At 40.9% G+C, this 18,639-nt stretch overlaps 1 protein-coding gene and 1 pseudogene across 1 annotated transcript in view; both read left to right on the top strand.

The window, feature by feature from the left end:
• Nucleotides 1–18,639, top strand: part of ADAMTS14 (ADAM metallopeptidase with thrombospondin type 1 motif 14) — a 602,768-nt gene that overhangs the window by 525,458 nt on the left and 58,671 nt on the right. The window contains exon 16 of the mRNA XM_078640432.1: nucleotides 2,387–2,550. Coding sequence (XP_078496558.1) covers nucleotides 2,387–2,550 — 164 coding nt within the window. The remainder of the gene's footprint in view (nucleotides 1–2,386; nucleotides 2,551–18,639) is intronic.
• LOC144756463 (calmodulin-alpha pseudogene) lies at nucleotides 6,665–7,172 on the top strand (annotated as a pseudogene).

Here is an 18,639-nt window from a genome sequence, read left to right as displayed (position 1 = left end):
AGTTTTCTAAAAAGTTGTTTCAAATAAACCTTTGTTTGCACTGTACAGTGTAAGGGTTTGCATTTGTATGCTTCAGCCAACATTAATTGAAACTGTTGGGTGAAATGGCCGTGCTTTAAGTGGGAAAGTCATTTGCAAATCTGAGTGAGTTCATTTTTAGTTCTACCTTTTGAATTGGGCTAATTTATATGTTAAAGAAATCTAAATGCAACCTGCATCACGGATTAAAAAAAAATAACATGTTGACATAAATAGCTTTTTTCTGTTAATTTCAGAAAAATCGATTAGAAAAATGAAATGGTAGTTTTTATTATTGTTGTTTAAACTGAAACTGTAATTGTGCTCCTTGATGTGCCTATTACCTTAGCTGATGGCTCTGACGGTAGACACTATGACTTCACTAACTTATTATAGTTGAGCGGGTACATCACTTCTGTATTACGGGTGACTAGACACTCAGAATTTAATGATAATAAGGTCATTGAAGATTTTATTTTATACAGAGATTACAGGCTCTCGTGTATTGTTTATAGAATTTTAGATGGATAGCAGTGAATTACAGGGATGCTTTTCACCAAGGACATCACAAAATAGCCTATGATGTCCATCAGAAACCCGAGGTGAAAACATCCCAGTAATTCACTTTTGACTTATCTATAACTTTATGCTATGTATGGCCCCCAAACTCCTCTGCCGCTGCTTTCAAATGCTACACATGGGCAGAGGAGTAATGGGGGAAACCATACTTAACACGACCTATCCTCCCTGACTAAAATGTGAAAAGAATACCTTACCTGCCATCCTCAACCAACCCTACACCACCTATTCCTGTCATCATTTCCCCTCCTTCCTCTGGGATTTCTGCTTTCAGTCAAAGAAGAACAGCAGTTTTGTGCTGACAGACTCCAAGCCAGCCCTGTCAGCCTGGCCTTGAAGTTCTTTAAGACATAGCAACAGTGGGTAATGACTTTGTTATCAACTATTCGCTATGTCATATCAGTGAATTGCCACATTTGGAATCTGGTGTAAGCAATAGAGGCATCTTATGGAAGCAATGCACAACACTATTACATTATACTAGCATTATTTTAGTTGTGAAAACAACAATTGGCAAAGCCGATACGTCTCGCCTATAAGAGCTATTGGCTTTAGTAATATTAATAGCCATGCTGTAAAGCAGCTCAGATGCCTGGCAGCATGTGTAAAACGAATTTTAAAAAAGCACAATGACACAGCCAAGGCTAGTGTGCTTTTCTTTTAAAGTGCATTAGCACTGAATGCATCATAATAGTTTTTTAATATACTTTTTAGCTATGCTGCACAGCAGTCATGCTACTATACAGTATTGCTACAAATCATTGTCAAAATCACTTTACGTCCATGCTGTACAGCAAGAACAAAAGGCAATGGCAGATCCAATAGTCTCAACCGTGAGACCTTTTGGCTTTGTCAATCCTTGTTAGTTCTCAACCCAACACCTATGTGATTCTGAGCAAATCAGTTATACTCCCGATGAGTGAAAAAGAAAGGGTATGACATTTGGCCAAAAATCCTATCACATAAAGAAAGAAAGTGTGCCCATGTCCATGTTGTAGTGAAAATATATTTGAAAACAGATAACATTCATTGTCACAATCATAGGAAGAGCTTCTTGCTGTCTTGCATGCAACTACAGAGATGGCGTCTACAAGGATCCACACGCCTCTATCTCTGTAGTCTCAATCTCAATACCAAAAGAAAGTGGCACTTTGAAATAGAAATGGGGGAACATGGACCACTGTCTAATACATTCTCTCCCGATACCCATAGCTGACACTCAAATAGAAGAACATGTTCATCATGGGAGATGTGCTCTGTGCCAAAGGTTTCCAACAGACAAGTTCAGTTTGTAAGTTTACTATAATGTGTATGAAGTTGTGAGTGGCAGTAACAACTGTAACTGTAATGCACTTTGAAAAATTTCACATTTGCGTTTTCGCCCCAAAACTTGCCGCTGTGCCAAGCTGGCCATGTGAGGGGAAAATCCGTAGTTACATCATGCCACATCATGTATATGTACACAACACGCTCACTTACAAATACACACACACATACATATATATCTGTACAAAAACACACACATGAAGTCATATGCACCTTTGCACATGAAAATGCACACTCCCTGATTAAATCACTTAATGATGAACACATATTTTATGTTACAATCCTCTAAATGTATGTCCTAATAAAAAAAGAGTTTACTGTTCACATCTTCTTTTCATGTAAATCCAGTTTTGTAATGACATGTTATAATTGAAATAAACCATAGCAGCATACTCTAGTGGCAGTGCTTTTGCTTTTAGAAATTGTATTCTGAAAAATAATCCATTCAGCTATCCTTTCACAGCTGTCAAGAACCAGGCCACAGGCAACTTCATCCTCCATTCAAAGAGCAAAGATGTAAAGGCCAAAACATTCATAGATGTGGGTCTGGAGTGGGAATACACTATTGAGAATGACAAAGAGAGTTTGAAAACTAGTGGGCCTTTACATGAAACCATTGCCATTTTGGTAAGTAGCTTTTGGTAAGTGGTATCATCTTAATCTGTTCAATAAGGCATGATCTGGTGTGTGATTTGTATTACACTACATGTGCAAAAAATAGATTTAGATGTAAAGTTCTGCTGTTACGTGAATATTCAGATTCTTGAGATGACATCCTCTGTATATATTGAGTGCTTGTGTGTGCAGTGTGCAAGTAGGACTGTGTTGGACCTGGCCTTTTTTGCAGGGTCACCTCCAAACCTTTTGCCTTCCTCCTCCTACTTTTTGCAGAATTTGTTATAGTTGGCTTTAGGGCTCGGTGCACTTTACCACTGCTAACCAGTGGTAAAGTGCTTGTGCTCTCTCCTTTAAACATTGTAGAATTGGCTTATGCCCAATTGGCATATTTAAATAATTATAAATCCATAGTGAAGTGACACTATATGTGCCCAGGACCTGGGCCTGTAAATTTAATGCTACCAGCGTCTTGCAGCACTGATTGTGCCACCCACTTAAGTAGCCCTTTAAACATGTCTCAGGCCTGTCATTGCAGATCCTGTGTGTTCAGTTTAAACTGATTTTGACCAAGCAAATTAAACCTTTTACCAGCCCCAAACCTTCCTCTTGTGATGCATACAAGTCACCCCTAGGGTAGACCCTGAACAGTTCAAAGGTGAGGGTGCAACGTATTTAAAAAGTAGGACATGTTCTTTTAAGTATTACATGTCCCGATGGTGAAAAACTCTGTAATTCGTTTTTCACTATTGCAAGGCTTATCTCTCCCATAGGAGAACATTGGATGTGCCGTATTACATTCTATATGTTAATTTATAAATTAATTTATAAAGGGGAGAGATATTCAGTTCATGTTTGGTGTCGCTGTAATCCCAATTTAAATCATAACTCATGGTGAAGTTGGATTTTAAATTGTAATTCCGAAAATGCCCCTTTAAGAAAGTTGGCATTTTTTTTCCCTTAGCCACTTGGAGCCTGCAGCCTGTCTCAGAGTCACATGACTGGGTGTAGTTGGCAGTTGGGCTTTGTGTATTCCTCCTAGACAGCCACACACACATTTGGAGCTTAGGTGTGACTGGATGGGCAATCACTGGCAGGATTGGATGGAGGAGCTGGGCACAGCCCCACGTGCACTTGAATAGGTTATATCCTACCTCCACACAAAGGACTGCATACCCCATGTATTAGACTGGAGCCAGGGCAGGGAAGGCAGGGCATTGTGCACTCCAAAGGCGTGCCTCTAGAAGCTTCTCCCCAATTTAAGGGCACAACAGTACATAAAAGAAGGACCTCAGGCACCAACCGTTCAGTACACTTCTGGACCTGTGGATGCTCTGCCATGAAGAAGGACTGCCACTCTGCTGGGCTACTTCTCTGAAGGAACTGATGCCCTTCTCACCTGCTGCCTGCTGCCCTCTTGCATGGGGAAGAAGAACTGGACCTGCAACCCATCTGAAACCCAGGATCCCAGAGTGACTCCAAGGGCTAGTCTGCAGGCCTACTGATCTGAGCTTCAGAGACATAAAAGGTTCCCAACAGCTCATAGACACATCTTCAGTGAGTTTCTGGTGCCATAGTGGTGCCTCTCATGTCCTGGACCCTTGGTGTGTCTCTCAAGCTCTTGAAATCAAAACATTTTACACTATGTTTGTGTCTCTTTCGATTCGTGATTGTTTAGGAGAGCGAGTGAGACACTATAGTTAGTCGGTAGGAAGGCATAGCCCCTATACACCTAGGTCCCATATTCCTGTGCATAGTTCCGTGTATGTGCAGAATCCCTGCAACAAAGTGGTGTGTGTATAACTGTATAGGTGAGTAAATGGCAGTGTGATTGATTCTTTGGGTGACTGACTAGGTGCGTGAGTAACTCTAAGGGTGTGTGGCAGTGTGTGAGTGTCTGTATGGGTATATGAGTGCATATATCAGTGGCTATATTGATGAGTGACTGTATGGGTGAGTGAGTGATGAGTGTGTAAATCTATGACTCAGTGAGTGTGTATGTACTAACTGGTAATAATGTGTCTATGGTTTCAAAAATGGTAGTCTGTTTTTTAAAGCGGGTGTATGAAAGGCTCTATTCGGTGAAAGGGGGTGCATCAGATATTAAGTGGATGATTTCATCAGTGATGTCATTTGAGATGTCATCAGTGATGTCATCAGTAATGTCACTGACCATTTCATTGGTGATGTAATATGTGACATCATCAGCAGTGCATTGCAGGGGCGCGAGTTATATGTAGCTCAGCTAACTATCACGTAGTTTTGTGTGAGTGAAATGTCAGCCTAACTATAACGTCCCTGAAACCTGTGTTTTTTTTAGCAAATTCTGAGGTTGTTTAAATGCTAATTCCTAACTATTACGTCCCTAAAACCTGTGCTTTTTCAGTGAATGTCCAAGGTTTTTTAAAGCAAATTCCTAACTATACCATTCATGAAACCAGTGTTTTTTTCAGTGAATTGTAAAGGTTTTTTAAATGCTAATTTCTAAATATAACGTCCCTAAAACCTGTGATTTTTCAGTTCAAATCTAAGGTTTTGTAACTTGTTCTGAAATTTTAACTGTGGAACAGTAATGGCACTATATGTTCAACAATTTCTGTAGAATTGCAATGTTTACAAGTTACATTATGTATTAAAAACGCTTCTTCCCAATTTTTTAGCATTTATAAAGGTAATGTAATCTTTTATCCTTTTAAAAAAATATTAACATTATTTTTGAAATTTGTGTACCGATCGTGAACCAGTCACGGTGGGTACGCGAATCCAAGCATCCTGCTGCCATATTTGTTAAGTCTTGTAGGATGCGTGTACGGTGCATGATGGGTGCACGGTTCCCATTTACATTTTTTCAAAAATTCAAATACATGTTATAAGCTATATATTTTTGAAAGCTATTGTGTATGCTTTATTAAAAGACTTATAAAAATTATATTAACATAAATAATTTGAATATTTGATTTCATATAATGAAGTTACAGAAGGCGCAACGGTCCCGCGTAACCTCACACTCGTATTTCCGGGTACGCGTCAGGTACACGAATCCAGTGCAAGTTATTTATTTTTAAAAGTATATATACATATTTATATATATACATCTATAGTATACCAAGAGATTTATATTCAAATTTGTAAATTTACTATATTTGTAAATGGAATAAAGATATATTATTGTTAAATATATTTTTCAGTAATCTCGTCTGGTGAGTGTTGAATACGCGTCGGGTACGGGAATCACATGTGACTTCCAAAGAAAGCATTTCATAAGTTAAAAAGCTTTCTATTCCAATACTTGCAGGACCCTACCCAATTTTTTCATTCGTCCAGGAGCATCTTTACAAAAAACACCTCTTGTCTTTCTGTTCCTCTTTATTTGATTTTGTGGTGTTTTTATTTCAACTGAGGAAATGGCATCTCAAAATCCACCACAGGATATTCCTGAAGATGAAGAGGAACTGGAAGAACCCATTAGGAAAAGAAAAGAAAGTATTGTGTGGGCTTTCTTCTCAATGCCACCAGGAGAGATGAAGGTAAATACACGCAAGGTCACCTGCACTCTGTGTGACAAAGGTTTGTCTCGGGGATCTGAGAAAAAGTATTCTTGCAGTACTTCATCTATGATGAAGCATCTTCAGACCATGCATCCAAAACGTCTTGCGCGAGAACAACTTAGTCGCCAAATGCAAGAGAGACAACAAGATGATGAAGTTGCAGGACCTAGTACTTCTGCGGGATCCACTGCATCCACACATACTTCACTGATTGTTCCAGAGTTTGCAGGACTGGAACAGCACTGGATGAAATGCAAGAAACTTCTTTGTGCAGGCAAGCAATCTGTTGCAGCTGTCGTTGTTGCTGCAAAGAACCATCACTGTTAATTTTGTTTTTGTTTTTGCAATTACTTTTTAATTTCAAAATCTTTTGAATTTGTTTTTATACCTTATTTATTCCATCTTTTCTAAAACAAAAAAACACCATCAAATAAAAGAGTTCAAAAAATATTTAAAAAGTTTTTAAAAACAGAAATGGATGAGTGCAAGAATAATGCCTGGATAATTGTATGAGTGCATGGATAGTATGTGAGTGAATGGCTAAGTAGTGCAAGAGTACTGCCTAAGTGATTTGAGCCTGTGAGCGGAGCGGTCTAGAGATATAATCTGCGGATTGGCGCACACTCCAAAATGGCCGATCAACTGACAGAGGAACAGATTGCAGAGTTCAAAGAAGCGTTTTCCTTGTTCGATAAAGACGGCGATGGCGCGATAACAGCAAAAGAATTGGGGACGGTAATGTGGTCACTTGGACAAAATCCCACTGAAGTAGAACTTCAGGATATGATTAATGAAGTAGATGCTGACGGCAATGGAACAATTGACTTGCCAGAGTTTCTTAGAATGATGGCCAGGAAAATGAAAGCTACCGGCAGTGAAGTGGAAATACGAGAAGCATTCCGTGTATTCGACAAGGATGGAAATGGCTACATTAGTGCTGCAGAACTTCATCATGTGATGACCAACCTCGGGGAGAAGTTAACTGATGAAGAAGTTGATGAAATGATTAGGGAAGCAGATATTGACAGTGATGGTCAAGTAAATGGCCTAAATGATTTCAGAAGCGCATGTACAGTGCCTGAGTGATTACATAACTGCAGGGGTACTGCCTGGGTGATTGGAAGAGTGCAGGGGTAGTGCCTGGGTGATTGGAGGAGTGCATGGGTAGTACCAGAGTGCTTGGATGAGTGCCTGAGTAGTGTTGGAGGAAATCAATGACTGCATGGGTAGTGCCTGAGTGAATGGATGAGTGTATGAGTAGTGCCTGGGTAGTGCTTTGATGATTGGATGAGTGATGGGATAGTGTCTAGGTTATTGTATGAATGCATGGGTTTTGCCTCTGTGAAAGGAAAAATGCAAAGATAATACTTGGGTTATCCTATTAGTGCAATTGTTATGCTACAACGATCAGATTACAGCATGGATAGTGTTTGTGTGAACTGGCTGATGATATCTCAAACTTTTTAAATAGTTTAAAGGATCAGCATTAATTTTATTGGAAAAAATAACTTTTAAATGAACTTTAAACTTTGTTTCATGTTATGCTGCATATTATGTAATGTGTTCTTACATTTTTTTAGTAATTTATAATCATAACCTGTGGAACTATTTTAGAGTAGTATTGTGGTAAACAGCATTAAACCTCTTTTCAAACTTCGCCATTTCCTACTGTAAACAAAAAGAATAAAATGTGTTATGTAATGTAATGTATTATAGTAAATATAATATTATATTTTAATAACACAATATAATTTTAGAATTACATAACATTTTCAGTTTCCCTTTTTTGCTGTTCTCAGATTCCACAGAACTTCACCATATTCAGTGATTTCAATGTAGTTTCATCAATGAACAGTGGGGGGAAAAAACAATCAACGAAATTGTAAAAAAAAAGAAAAATCAGTGCAGAGCATTATTGTCAATATGTGTAGCTATGTGTTTATCTATCTACAGTTTATTAATTTCATCCTTCTTGTACATTAACTCTGTTATTTCTCTCAACTACATCTGCTGAAGTGTACACTTGAATGTACATCTGGTACAACATAGACAATAAATATATAAACTATTGCTTTTAAACACAACTTTCTGAATGCAATATCAATTAGCTTAAATAATAATCCAAACTCTAATTATAAATAGTAATTGTTTCAATATTGCCCATTTTCTGTTCACATCTTCCCAATAGGCAGAATAATGTATTAAAAACTTTCGCTTCAAAAATAGCAAATATAAATTTGTTATTTTGAGTTCACATCTTCCCAATAAGCTGACTAATGTATTCAAAACTTTGGCTCCAAAAAGTATTAAATATGAATTTTGTAATTCAGAAGGCAACCTAGATTTGAATTACAAGTGGGCATCATTGCAATGTGTCCATCCTTTATTACACTTTAAAAACACAGTATAGTGTCCAGATGTGGTAGTAGGTCCAGCATGGAAAATAATAGCCACTGCTATACAAGTTCTTCCTGAAATATATATTTGACTTGCAGCAACATTTTTAATTTTTGTTTCCAATTTTCTTCCATTTGCACTACAACATTATAGCATTAAAATGAGATATTTTCCATATCTTTCTATTTATAATATAGAGAACATCTCTGATCTACAATGTGAACATTTCATGTCCTGATTGGCTGTTTTAATCAATTTGTTAAAAGGTACTGATTTACAGTCTGGTATTGTCAAGTATATGAATCGCTCTGTTTGTATTTCAGTGGTGGTAGTAGAGGAACACTCTTCACATTTATTATCCCATCTGTAACATTATGTATGTATGTATGTATTTGCATACTTATATAGCGCTACACTGTCACCCAGAGGGTATCCTGGCGCTTTGACTCAGCATAGCCGAAACCATACATAGACCAAATAAGTTTTCAATCTGAATTCCTTCATGTTCTAACACTCCAAGCATAACCATTAAACGTTCTTGTGTATCTTGTTGTACATTAAGAGTAAATGTCAGTGAACCACTACATATATCCAAAAGATGACGGACTCCAGAAGCAGAATGGATTTTACTTCTGTCAGTTACCATCTGTTGAAATACATGATGCAATAAAGAACAACATCTTTTTTATGATTTCTCATGATTTCACAATGAAGTTCTTCTAGATAAAACACAACATTCAGAATCACATTAGCATAGCAGTTGATACCTGTAACTATTTTACTATTTTCCAACTGATATCCTACAACCTCATTAACAGTTGCAATTTTCTTTTTCATTACGCCTTCAAGTTTCTGTTCATTTCTTTTCTATTTTTGAACCTCAATTTCATCTTTGACATATTTCCATTTTGGACAAACTGTACATTTCTCATATATGGGATATTCACCTAAATCAGGAGCATAAAGTCTTCTTAAATGATTATACTCTCTTACACAATTTGCATCAGCACTAACCTTTTTCTCATCAAAATCTATCAAATTCAAACCAGACAATGTTCTTACTCGAGATAATGCAACATATGCCATTCCCTCTTTGAACACTGTACTTCTGATATTTACAAAAGCACTGTCTATACTTAAACCTTGAGATTTATGAATAGTTACTGCACATGCTAAAGACAGAGGAATCTGTTTTCTGCGAACGTACAAGTCTTTTACAAGCAAAAAACGTACAACACAACACCCAATCTGTGTTACCTCTTTAATTTGATCAAATTATATCTTAAAAAATTGGAATCCACCTCTGTTCTGAAATTTTACGAACTCAACAACTTTTCCCATTGCTCCATTTACTAAACCTTCTACTACATTCAAATTATGCCGTAAAATAACCAGACACTTTATACATACATGTAAAGTGTTTTCTAAGCCTGCTGTTTTAGATACAGACTTTACCAAAGAATTCAATTTAGGCTGTAGATTGTCTGTGAGAAGAATAGTCACTCCCTGGCATTCAATTTTATCAATAGCTTTAATTTCAACTATTTCCTGTTATTCCAGTTTCAAATGTTCTTGATTAAATGTAGAACATTCTTGCGGTGTAGGCATTAGGCAAACTGTAGGACTTGGCCCTTTGTGTTTAAAGTCCCTAAACTGTTTGCTTTACCCCTAGACCTTTTTCTGACATAGTGTTGCCATCTTAGATGCTTTGGACACTTTGCCACTGCTAAACAGTGTCAAAGTGCAAGTGCTCCCTGTATAAAGTGTAATGGTAATTGGTTGTCCATGATTGGTATGTTTGCCTTACTAGTATAGTACCTAGTAAAGGACACTCTGTATGCCAGGGCTGGTAATCCAAATGCTACTAGTGGGCATGCAGCACTATTTGTGCCACCCACACAAGTAGCCTTAAAAATGTGCGCAATTTGTTGCCAGACCTTACCATTCCCTTTCTATGCACATCAGGCACCCCTATGGTAGGCCAAGAAACCCCCTGGGGAGGGTGTAGTGCATGTGAAAGGTAGGACAAGGTGTGTACTATATCCTGACAGTGAAATATTCTCCATTTAGTTTTTCACGGTGAAAAGGCCATCTTGCCCATAGGACTGAATGGGAAGGCTGTGTAATATGTTTTCCAGCCTATTTTCCCAAAGGCTTAAGATGGAAAGGTGAAGTTTAGTATGTCTGAACTCACTATATAATAACACATCTTTGTATGAAGATGGTTTTTGCGTTGGGTGTTTAGAAGCCACTCTTTTAGAAGTGGCTGAGTTTTTGTGCTCTAACATTTCTGTGTTTCTCTGCCTGGCTGTGGGTTGACAGTCTAGATTTGAAAGCAATAGGATCTGGGGAATGCCTTGACCCAGGGGAGGAGGTGAGACAGCTACAGGCTGACCTGCATCTGGAGTGTAGGGGTAGGAGAAGTCCCTAGTGGTGAAGAGGCCTGGGTTGCTGCTATGAAACAATTGTCCCATCTCCTGCTGAGTGATTGAGAATCCAGACCCCCACTAATCAAAGGAAGAAAGGTGTCACTGGCAGGGAGGCACCCAAAACTGGTTTGAACAGGGGTCGGTGCCCCCTGAACCACAAAGACTTCAAAACTATTGAGGGGTGTAACTATGAGAGCTGAAGCCCCTGAACTTTGGAGAATGTCTTGATCAAGTGTGAACAAGACTGAAGCTACTTCGTGGTCAAGAAGACCTTTGCCAAGGAAGAAACAACTGAAGAGACTGAAGGATAGGACCGACCCTTGCTGTGTGTTCTGGGGCAGGCCTGCAGTTTGCTGTTTTAACCAAGGAAATTCTAAAGGGACTTTGCTGTGTGCTGTGTCCCCCTGCTTGAAGGACTTTGCTGGGCCCGAGGTGAGCTGGCTCCCTGTTCGAAAACACAGGAACATATAAGTTTCCATGAGAGTCTCAGCGGCACTGTGAGTGCGTGCCTGTTGCAACTGATACCCTCGTAAGGCATGCCCTGTGATCGTGGGCATCTGGAGTCCAAGCAAGGATCTGCCACGTGGTGTGCGTGTGCTTTGTGCAGCCTGAACTTCTTTGTGAGGATTGTCCAGTGATCGTGTGCACCGGAATCCAAGTGAGTCACATTGATGCTGTGTGCATGTGTGTTGTGCACCGTGAGACCTTTGTGAGGATTTGCCTTGTCATCATGCGTACCGGAATCCAATTGAGTGTCATCTACACTGTGTGTGTGTGCACATTGTGTACCTTGAGACTATCATGATGATTTTTCTTGTTATAGTGTGCACCGGGATCCAAGTGAGTCTCATGGCCGCTGTGTGCGGGTGCATTGTGTACCGGGAGACCTTCGTGAGGATTTGCCTAGTTATCGTGCGCACCAGAGTTAAAGTGAGTCTCAGCGATGCTGTGCGCATGATCTTCATTCAGCCTGAGACCTGTATGTGGAGTGCCCAGTGATTGTGCACCTGAAGCTTAAGGAAGACTGTGCGTGTGCTTTGTGGCAGCTGGCCCGTACTGGCAGTCCCAGAGGACCTGAGTTGCCGGCCCGAGCCGCCATTGCTGGACGAGGAGAGGAGAGTGGGTTTGGGCCCCCCAGGTAACGTGTGTGGACTCCTGCGGCGGAGTGCGGGCTTGAAGGGAGACGCTCTCGGCCTCTCTCTTGTATTGGCAGCGCGAGCCTCTGTGTTGGCTCGTATCGCGGACCATATTACCAAGGGAGTGGCAGTACAGGGGGCCGAAGTGCGGAGCTGCACTGTTGATCCCATCGTAGCCGTGTTGGGGGTAACTGTTGGGAGGCTGACTGTAAGTCAGAAGGAGAGGCGGAGAGAATGCCTAAGGCCCGGTGATTGGGGCCTGAGTGTATTACGCATTATTCCATTTCTGCAGAATGGAGTACCTGACTGTCGTATTGCACATTGCATAATTTCTGCATAACGGAGTACCTGATTAGAGTATTACACATTGCATTATTCTTGCATAACGAACTACCTGATTAGTGTATGACGCATGGCATTTGATCTGTATAACGAACTACCTGATTGTAGTATGACGCATTGCATTGTTTCTGCATAACAAACTACCTGATAAGCGCATTGCATTATTCCTGCATAACGAATTACCTGATTAGTGTATTACACATTGCCTTATTTCTGCATAACGACATACCTGGTGGTTGTATTATGTATTGCATTATTTCACCTTGCAAAGTGCCTGATTGTTGCGTTACGCATTGCATTCTATTTATATTGCAGTGTCTGATTGCTGCGTTACGCGTTACAGTATTTTTAAATTGTGCCTGATTTAAGCATTACGAACTGTATCACATGATATTCGGATTACCAGAGAATGTTTAGAAGTGCTCATCATTACTGCCAGAATTTACAAGGGCTGGCTGGCCTAACAACCGTCCAGGAGAAATAGTACACAACCTCATATGTTGGATTCATATTGTGTTGTCTTATTGTATATCTTTTTATATAAAGTTTATACTTGTTTTTATAAAACTTGTGTGGAGTCTATTTGGGGTATCATCATTGGGTTGTTGTGAGCATGGTTGCAAATACACATTTACCTTGAAGATAAGCTGGCTGCTCATGCCAAGCTACCGAGGGGGTGATCCGGGCTATCTAAGAAGGTGACTTTCCTTTACCTGACGTTGGAACGCGGGTCCCTACTTGGCCTAAGGTACCTACCTCAGCCTACCAGGAATCCCAGGTCTAACACAAACTATAGACTTCTTTTCTTCAAGCTTACTGTACATTATTTCAGACGCTGTGTTTCCAGTTGTAAACAAGTTTCTTGGTAGCCGACTTTCCAAAGCTTGTTTAACATGTTTTGTCAACACACAAATTCTTATATCTTGGAGAATATTTCCATAATGTTCATCACTTGCTTGTCGCATATTCTTAATAAGTGGTCTATATTTAAAATTTGACCAAATGTTCACATTTTCAATACTTCCCAAAGATTTCCTAGTGTCTTTATGCACAAGTGTTTCAAAAACAGGTTGTCCTTTTACAGGAGTAAGTTGTAGTAGATCTCTGAATACAATTTCATGTTTGCCTCCAAACAGTACATCGTAATCTGTTTTTAAAATATGTTACATTCTCAAGTGTACAAAGGCAAGCATTTAGTTTGGGACCATGCTCACCTCATTGAGGTACTGGGTTTTTCAGAACCGGTACCGAACCGGTAACCCAGTGGTATCAGGGAACACACCCAAAGACCTCGAGTCCTTTCCTGATTCAGACCACAGAAACTCAGAGTCTTCTAGGTGAAGTCAAGGATCGATTTTATTGGCTGCAACCAAGGTAACAGGCGTCCTAGAAGTACAACAGCATGGGATGTATATTCTCAGGAGACTGCTCAAATTTACAAAGCTTCTCTTTTTATACGAAATATTGTGCTTTAGGCAAACATTCTTCGAATTTACAGTATACTATTCACATATTTTCGTTTACAAAGGAAAAGCAGAGTCATGATGACAAGGCCATATTTCAGCTTGTCCAGCCCACAACAAATTACCCGGCAAGGCCCAACATTTCCATCAGATACCGGTGGACCCCCAATAAAAATGGGCACCTCCCCGTCATAAAGCAAGTGAGAGAGAAAAGAACAGGGACAGGTGTGAGCAAGATTCGGCAGGGTGTGTGCGATGAAAAAAGGTTTATGGCCTGTTGTGCCTTGATGCTATCTTGTTCGGCCACTGGGAGAGGAGCTGACCAAACAGGTTCGGCCTGGGGCAATGGTTCCAACTTGCACAGGTCACAGGAAAGTCAATTAAGGTGTACGTGTCCTTTGGAATCGAATTCAGCTATATTATAAGCCTATGTAAAGGGCAACTCACAAAATGGCTGCCGTGCACAAAATGGAAGCCAAGGGTTCAGAACGAAAATGACAATTTCGAGGTGAAATCGTCACTGGAATATGACGAAAATGCTTGTACATAGTGTACTAGCCATTTTCAGTCTTTTGATATAAAAATCGTCATGCTACGACAAAGTTTTATTCACGAGGTCAGATTTTTCAGAACTACAAACCCTCCTTTTGCCCTTACATAGGCAATTTAACCTAATCTCATGCTAATCTGAGTCCAGGTCTATATTCCTAAAGTCATTGAGATGTTGCTGTAACATCATTCTAGTACTTAGTTCGTCTCTTGATACAGGCTTCCCTACACATGATGTAACACAGAGGCCACATATTGCAGGAGCACACTGCACGCACAGACAGAACAGGAAAAGAATGGCTAAGACCATCCCAATGACCATCAGAATTTTCCATCCCCAGGCGGATATCAGTTCCCAGAACCATCCCATTAACGACCAATCTCCTTTATTGACATGAATAGATTCGGAAATCTTATGCAGTTTGGAGATGGCCTGGTACACTGTTGGAGCGTTATCTGGAATGAAAACACAGCAACTCGATTGGATCAATCTACATACCCCACCTCGGTCTGCAAGTATGACATCTAAAGCGACCCTGTTCTGAAGGGTCATAAGACGATCCGACTGGAGCTCAGCAGTCAAGTTACTAAGGGCACCAGCAGTTTCAATCACGGTGGACTCAACCACCCTTGTCAATTGCCTTATGTTTCTGCTGTTAACCATGGGTCCCCAGAACGGCAGAAAACCCTTTGCGAAGTCCCCAAATTCTTGACCTGCAGTGTCTTCTTTACTCAAGACACCTCTAACTACCCTTGTCTTGTGGTAATCTGCCGCTGCTGTGTAGGTGGGGGGCAACAGGAACAAAACAAAACATGAGCCCGAAAAGTCAGGGGGCAACCATGTATAGGCTCTATCATGGCAGATGAAATAGGTACCCTTAGCTGCTAAAAACGCAGGGGAAGTCTGAGACCCAAAAACATATGTTTCAGTACAGACACTCTTCCCTAACTGAGCTCTGGGATTCTTGCCAGTACCTTGCAGACACAGGTGACCCTGATGGGGTACAATCCAAATCGGGGAAGATCTCTTAGCTTGCTGTTTCTCACTCAGAGTAGCTCCATATCCGGTCACGTTCCATCCTATATAGGCAAGTGTCTCATCTTCGGGGGTAGTTTCATAAGAAATATCATCCTTAATCATGTCAACTATACCCTTAACTAGAGCACTATTCTTAGGGTTGTCTTTTACAGAACGTAGGGGGTGGACTTCACGTGCATATATGAACATTGTTCTGTATGCCCACACAGAACCATTGTGGCTGAATGGCAGGACCAGATAAGGGATACCTTTATCCGTTGTGTGAGGCATAAGACCGCACACCCAACAGTTAGTCGTGTTCATTACAAGTTGGTGTTGGTGCAAGAGCTGAACAAAGGAGTTATTAATAAACTCTAATCTTCTAGCTGATTCGTGTTCAGGAAGGGGTTGAAAAGAATGTGAGGAAACAGTGGAAGGAGGAGGTATAGGCGATGTAGTGGGTGCAAATGTTACTCGAAAAGAGAATAAAACATAACTTATTAAAAATATCATCACACTGAATAACATGAAAATGCACAATATCAAAAAGCTTTTCTTTGTCATTATTCTACATATCTTGGTTTTAAAGTTCGTGGTTTTGGCAGGCCTCTCCATCTCGAAAAACTCCATCCTCTCTAAAGTGCTGCCCGCGATGGGAGGTTGTTTCTGCTAAGGAATGCTTCTGTCAGTCCAGGGCAACTCCCTTAGACCAACCAGAACTGCCGACCTGACGTCGTCAGCTGCACCCCAAAGACTTTGGGCAATCGCGGCCCTAGCAGCGGAACCCGGATGGCGGTTCAAAAAACAAAAATAAGCAAGTTTCTCAGATGGGAGAGCTGCACTTTTCAAAAATAGTACTTGGAGGGAAAAAAACACTTTTATTAGTTCGTATTTCTCGGCCTCAGATTATACCGTTGCTTTCCTGGTATAGTATTATCTTGGAAAAGGAGCTCAGGTTCTGTAGTGTCCAATCGAACTGATGGTGATACAACTGGTTGCAAAATGTTATCGCTCTCTTGTTCAGTAAGTGTTCCTTTTACTCGTGCATCACTGAAAGGCAGAAAACGTGGCACAGTTTCAGTTTCTGAGTCGGCGACACCCTTCTGGACCCACTGGTCATACGGCAGAGGTAGAGGGATCCGTTTGCAGTGGATCCCGTGGATCCAGTTAGCCTTCCCCTCCACTCGCACAGCTGATCTTGTGGAAAGAAGGACGAGGTGCGGTCCGGTCCACATGGGCTGGTCATTCTTGGTTCGCTGGAAGTTCTTGACCAGCACCCAGGATCCAGGGTCGATCTGATGTCCTGGAGCTTCAGAGACTGGGGGCAGTGTATCATGCACCTGTTGGTGTAAAACACGCAATTTAGCCGTCAATTCGTACAGGTAATCAAGCAAAACAGGGTGTTCGATCTCACTGAACTTGGTGGGTCTTGGCACTCCCCACACGTTGGCCGGGCATCCAAAAACAATCTCATAGGGACTAAGTTTCACTCGTGAATGCACAGTCATTCTGGTTGATAGGAGTGCTAAGGGTAGAGCATCAGGCCATTTAAGACCTGTGCTCGCTTGAATATTGGCTAGTTTTAACTTAAGCATGCCATTATAACATTCTACTAATCCAGCTGATTGGGGGTGATTTGCAGCGTGGAACTTTTGCTGAATGCCTAGCCCTTCACATACTCTCTTCATCACACGACCCACAAATTCACTCCCATTATCACTCCAGACCATTCTAGGCATTCCAAATCTAGGGAAGAATTCTTTCATAAGGGCTTTCGCTGTGGACAAGGCAGTATTGTCTTTTAGGGGGTATGCTTCTACCCATCTTGAGAAGGCACAAACAACAACGAGTACGTATTTTAAATTTATTGCACCTCTCCATTTGGATGAAATCTAGCTGCAAAACCTCGAACGGATATGTAGGAGGTGCAAAATGACCAGCTGGAGTTGGGGTTCCCCTACCAGGATTGTGTTTCAGACACACCATGCAATTCTTGACGACATTCTCTGCACACTTGGGAATTCCTGAATTTTGCCATACTGGAGCCAGCAACTTGCAAATCCCTTTCACGCTGATATGAGCCATTCCACGAGCCATTGTAACCACTGCAAGCACATATGCATCGGTTAACAACCATCTCTGATGCTCTGACAATTCAACCCAACAACCATTTGCATCCATTCTACCCGTACTTTCTCTCCACACACTCAATTCTTTCTCTGTAGCTTCAGCTTGAATTGACTTCACACTCTCTATCGTGTCTTCACACATTCCAACATCACCAACCCATCTTGCAGGGCCTGCAACATACATTCGGCTCATCACATTCCTTGCAGTTTCTTTCGCGATTTCGTCAGCAAATGCATTTCCACGACCAACATCATCAGTCACCTTCTTGTGAGCACTACATTTCACAATCGCCACTTGCAGAGGCAAGGTCAGTGATTCAAGAAGCTCATTCACCAACTGACCATGCTGAATCTTAGCTCCATGCGAAGTCAGGAACCCACGTTCTTTCCACAGTCGTCCAAAACTATGAGCCACACCAAATGCATACTGACTGTCGGTATAGACAGTCACTTTCATTCCTTTTGACAACACACATGCTCTTGTAAGTGCAATCAATTCTGCTGCTTGAGCTGAATTGTGTGGGATACGTGCAGCTTCAAAAATTGTATGCAAAGTCGTGACAGCATATGCTGCAGTCGTGTCACCATTCGGGAGCTTGAAGCATGAACCATCCACCCACAATGTACCATCACATTCAGCAAGAGGAGTGTCCCTAAGATCTATTCTCCCTTTCGTTTCTTCTTCTGTTCTAAGAAAACAATCATGCTGTTCTGAAGCATCTAATTCCTCTACAACTGGCAACAACGTAGCTGGGTTTAGAGTGTTGCATCTTTTTATATGTACATGACTCGCTAACAATGTCAATTCGTAACCTGACAATCGAGCACTAGTTAAGTGCTGTGTCTTGGTTCTGTTTAACAATGTCTCTACTGCATGTGGGACCATCACGGCTAGCATGTTATTCATCACTAGACCAGCAGACTGTCGAATAGAAACAGCTGCTGCTGCTGTAGCTCTTAAACAACTTGGCAATGCTTTAGCTACCGGATCCAAAGTCGACGAAAAATATGCACATGGACGTTGCTTGCCTCCAAGCAACTGAGTCAACACTGAAAATGCACAACCTTCTTTCTCGTGGACATACAATGT

Source organism: Lissotriton helveticus, chromosome 5_1 (assembly GCF_964261635.1).
Source record: "Lissotriton helveticus chromosome 5_1, aLisHel1.1, whole genome shotgun sequence".
In the NCBI taxonomy this organism is placed as follows: Eukaryota; Metazoa; Chordata; class Amphibia; order Caudata; family Salamandridae; genus Lissotriton; species Lissotriton helveticus.
This window is presented reverse-complemented; position numbering and strand designations above follow the sequence as displayed.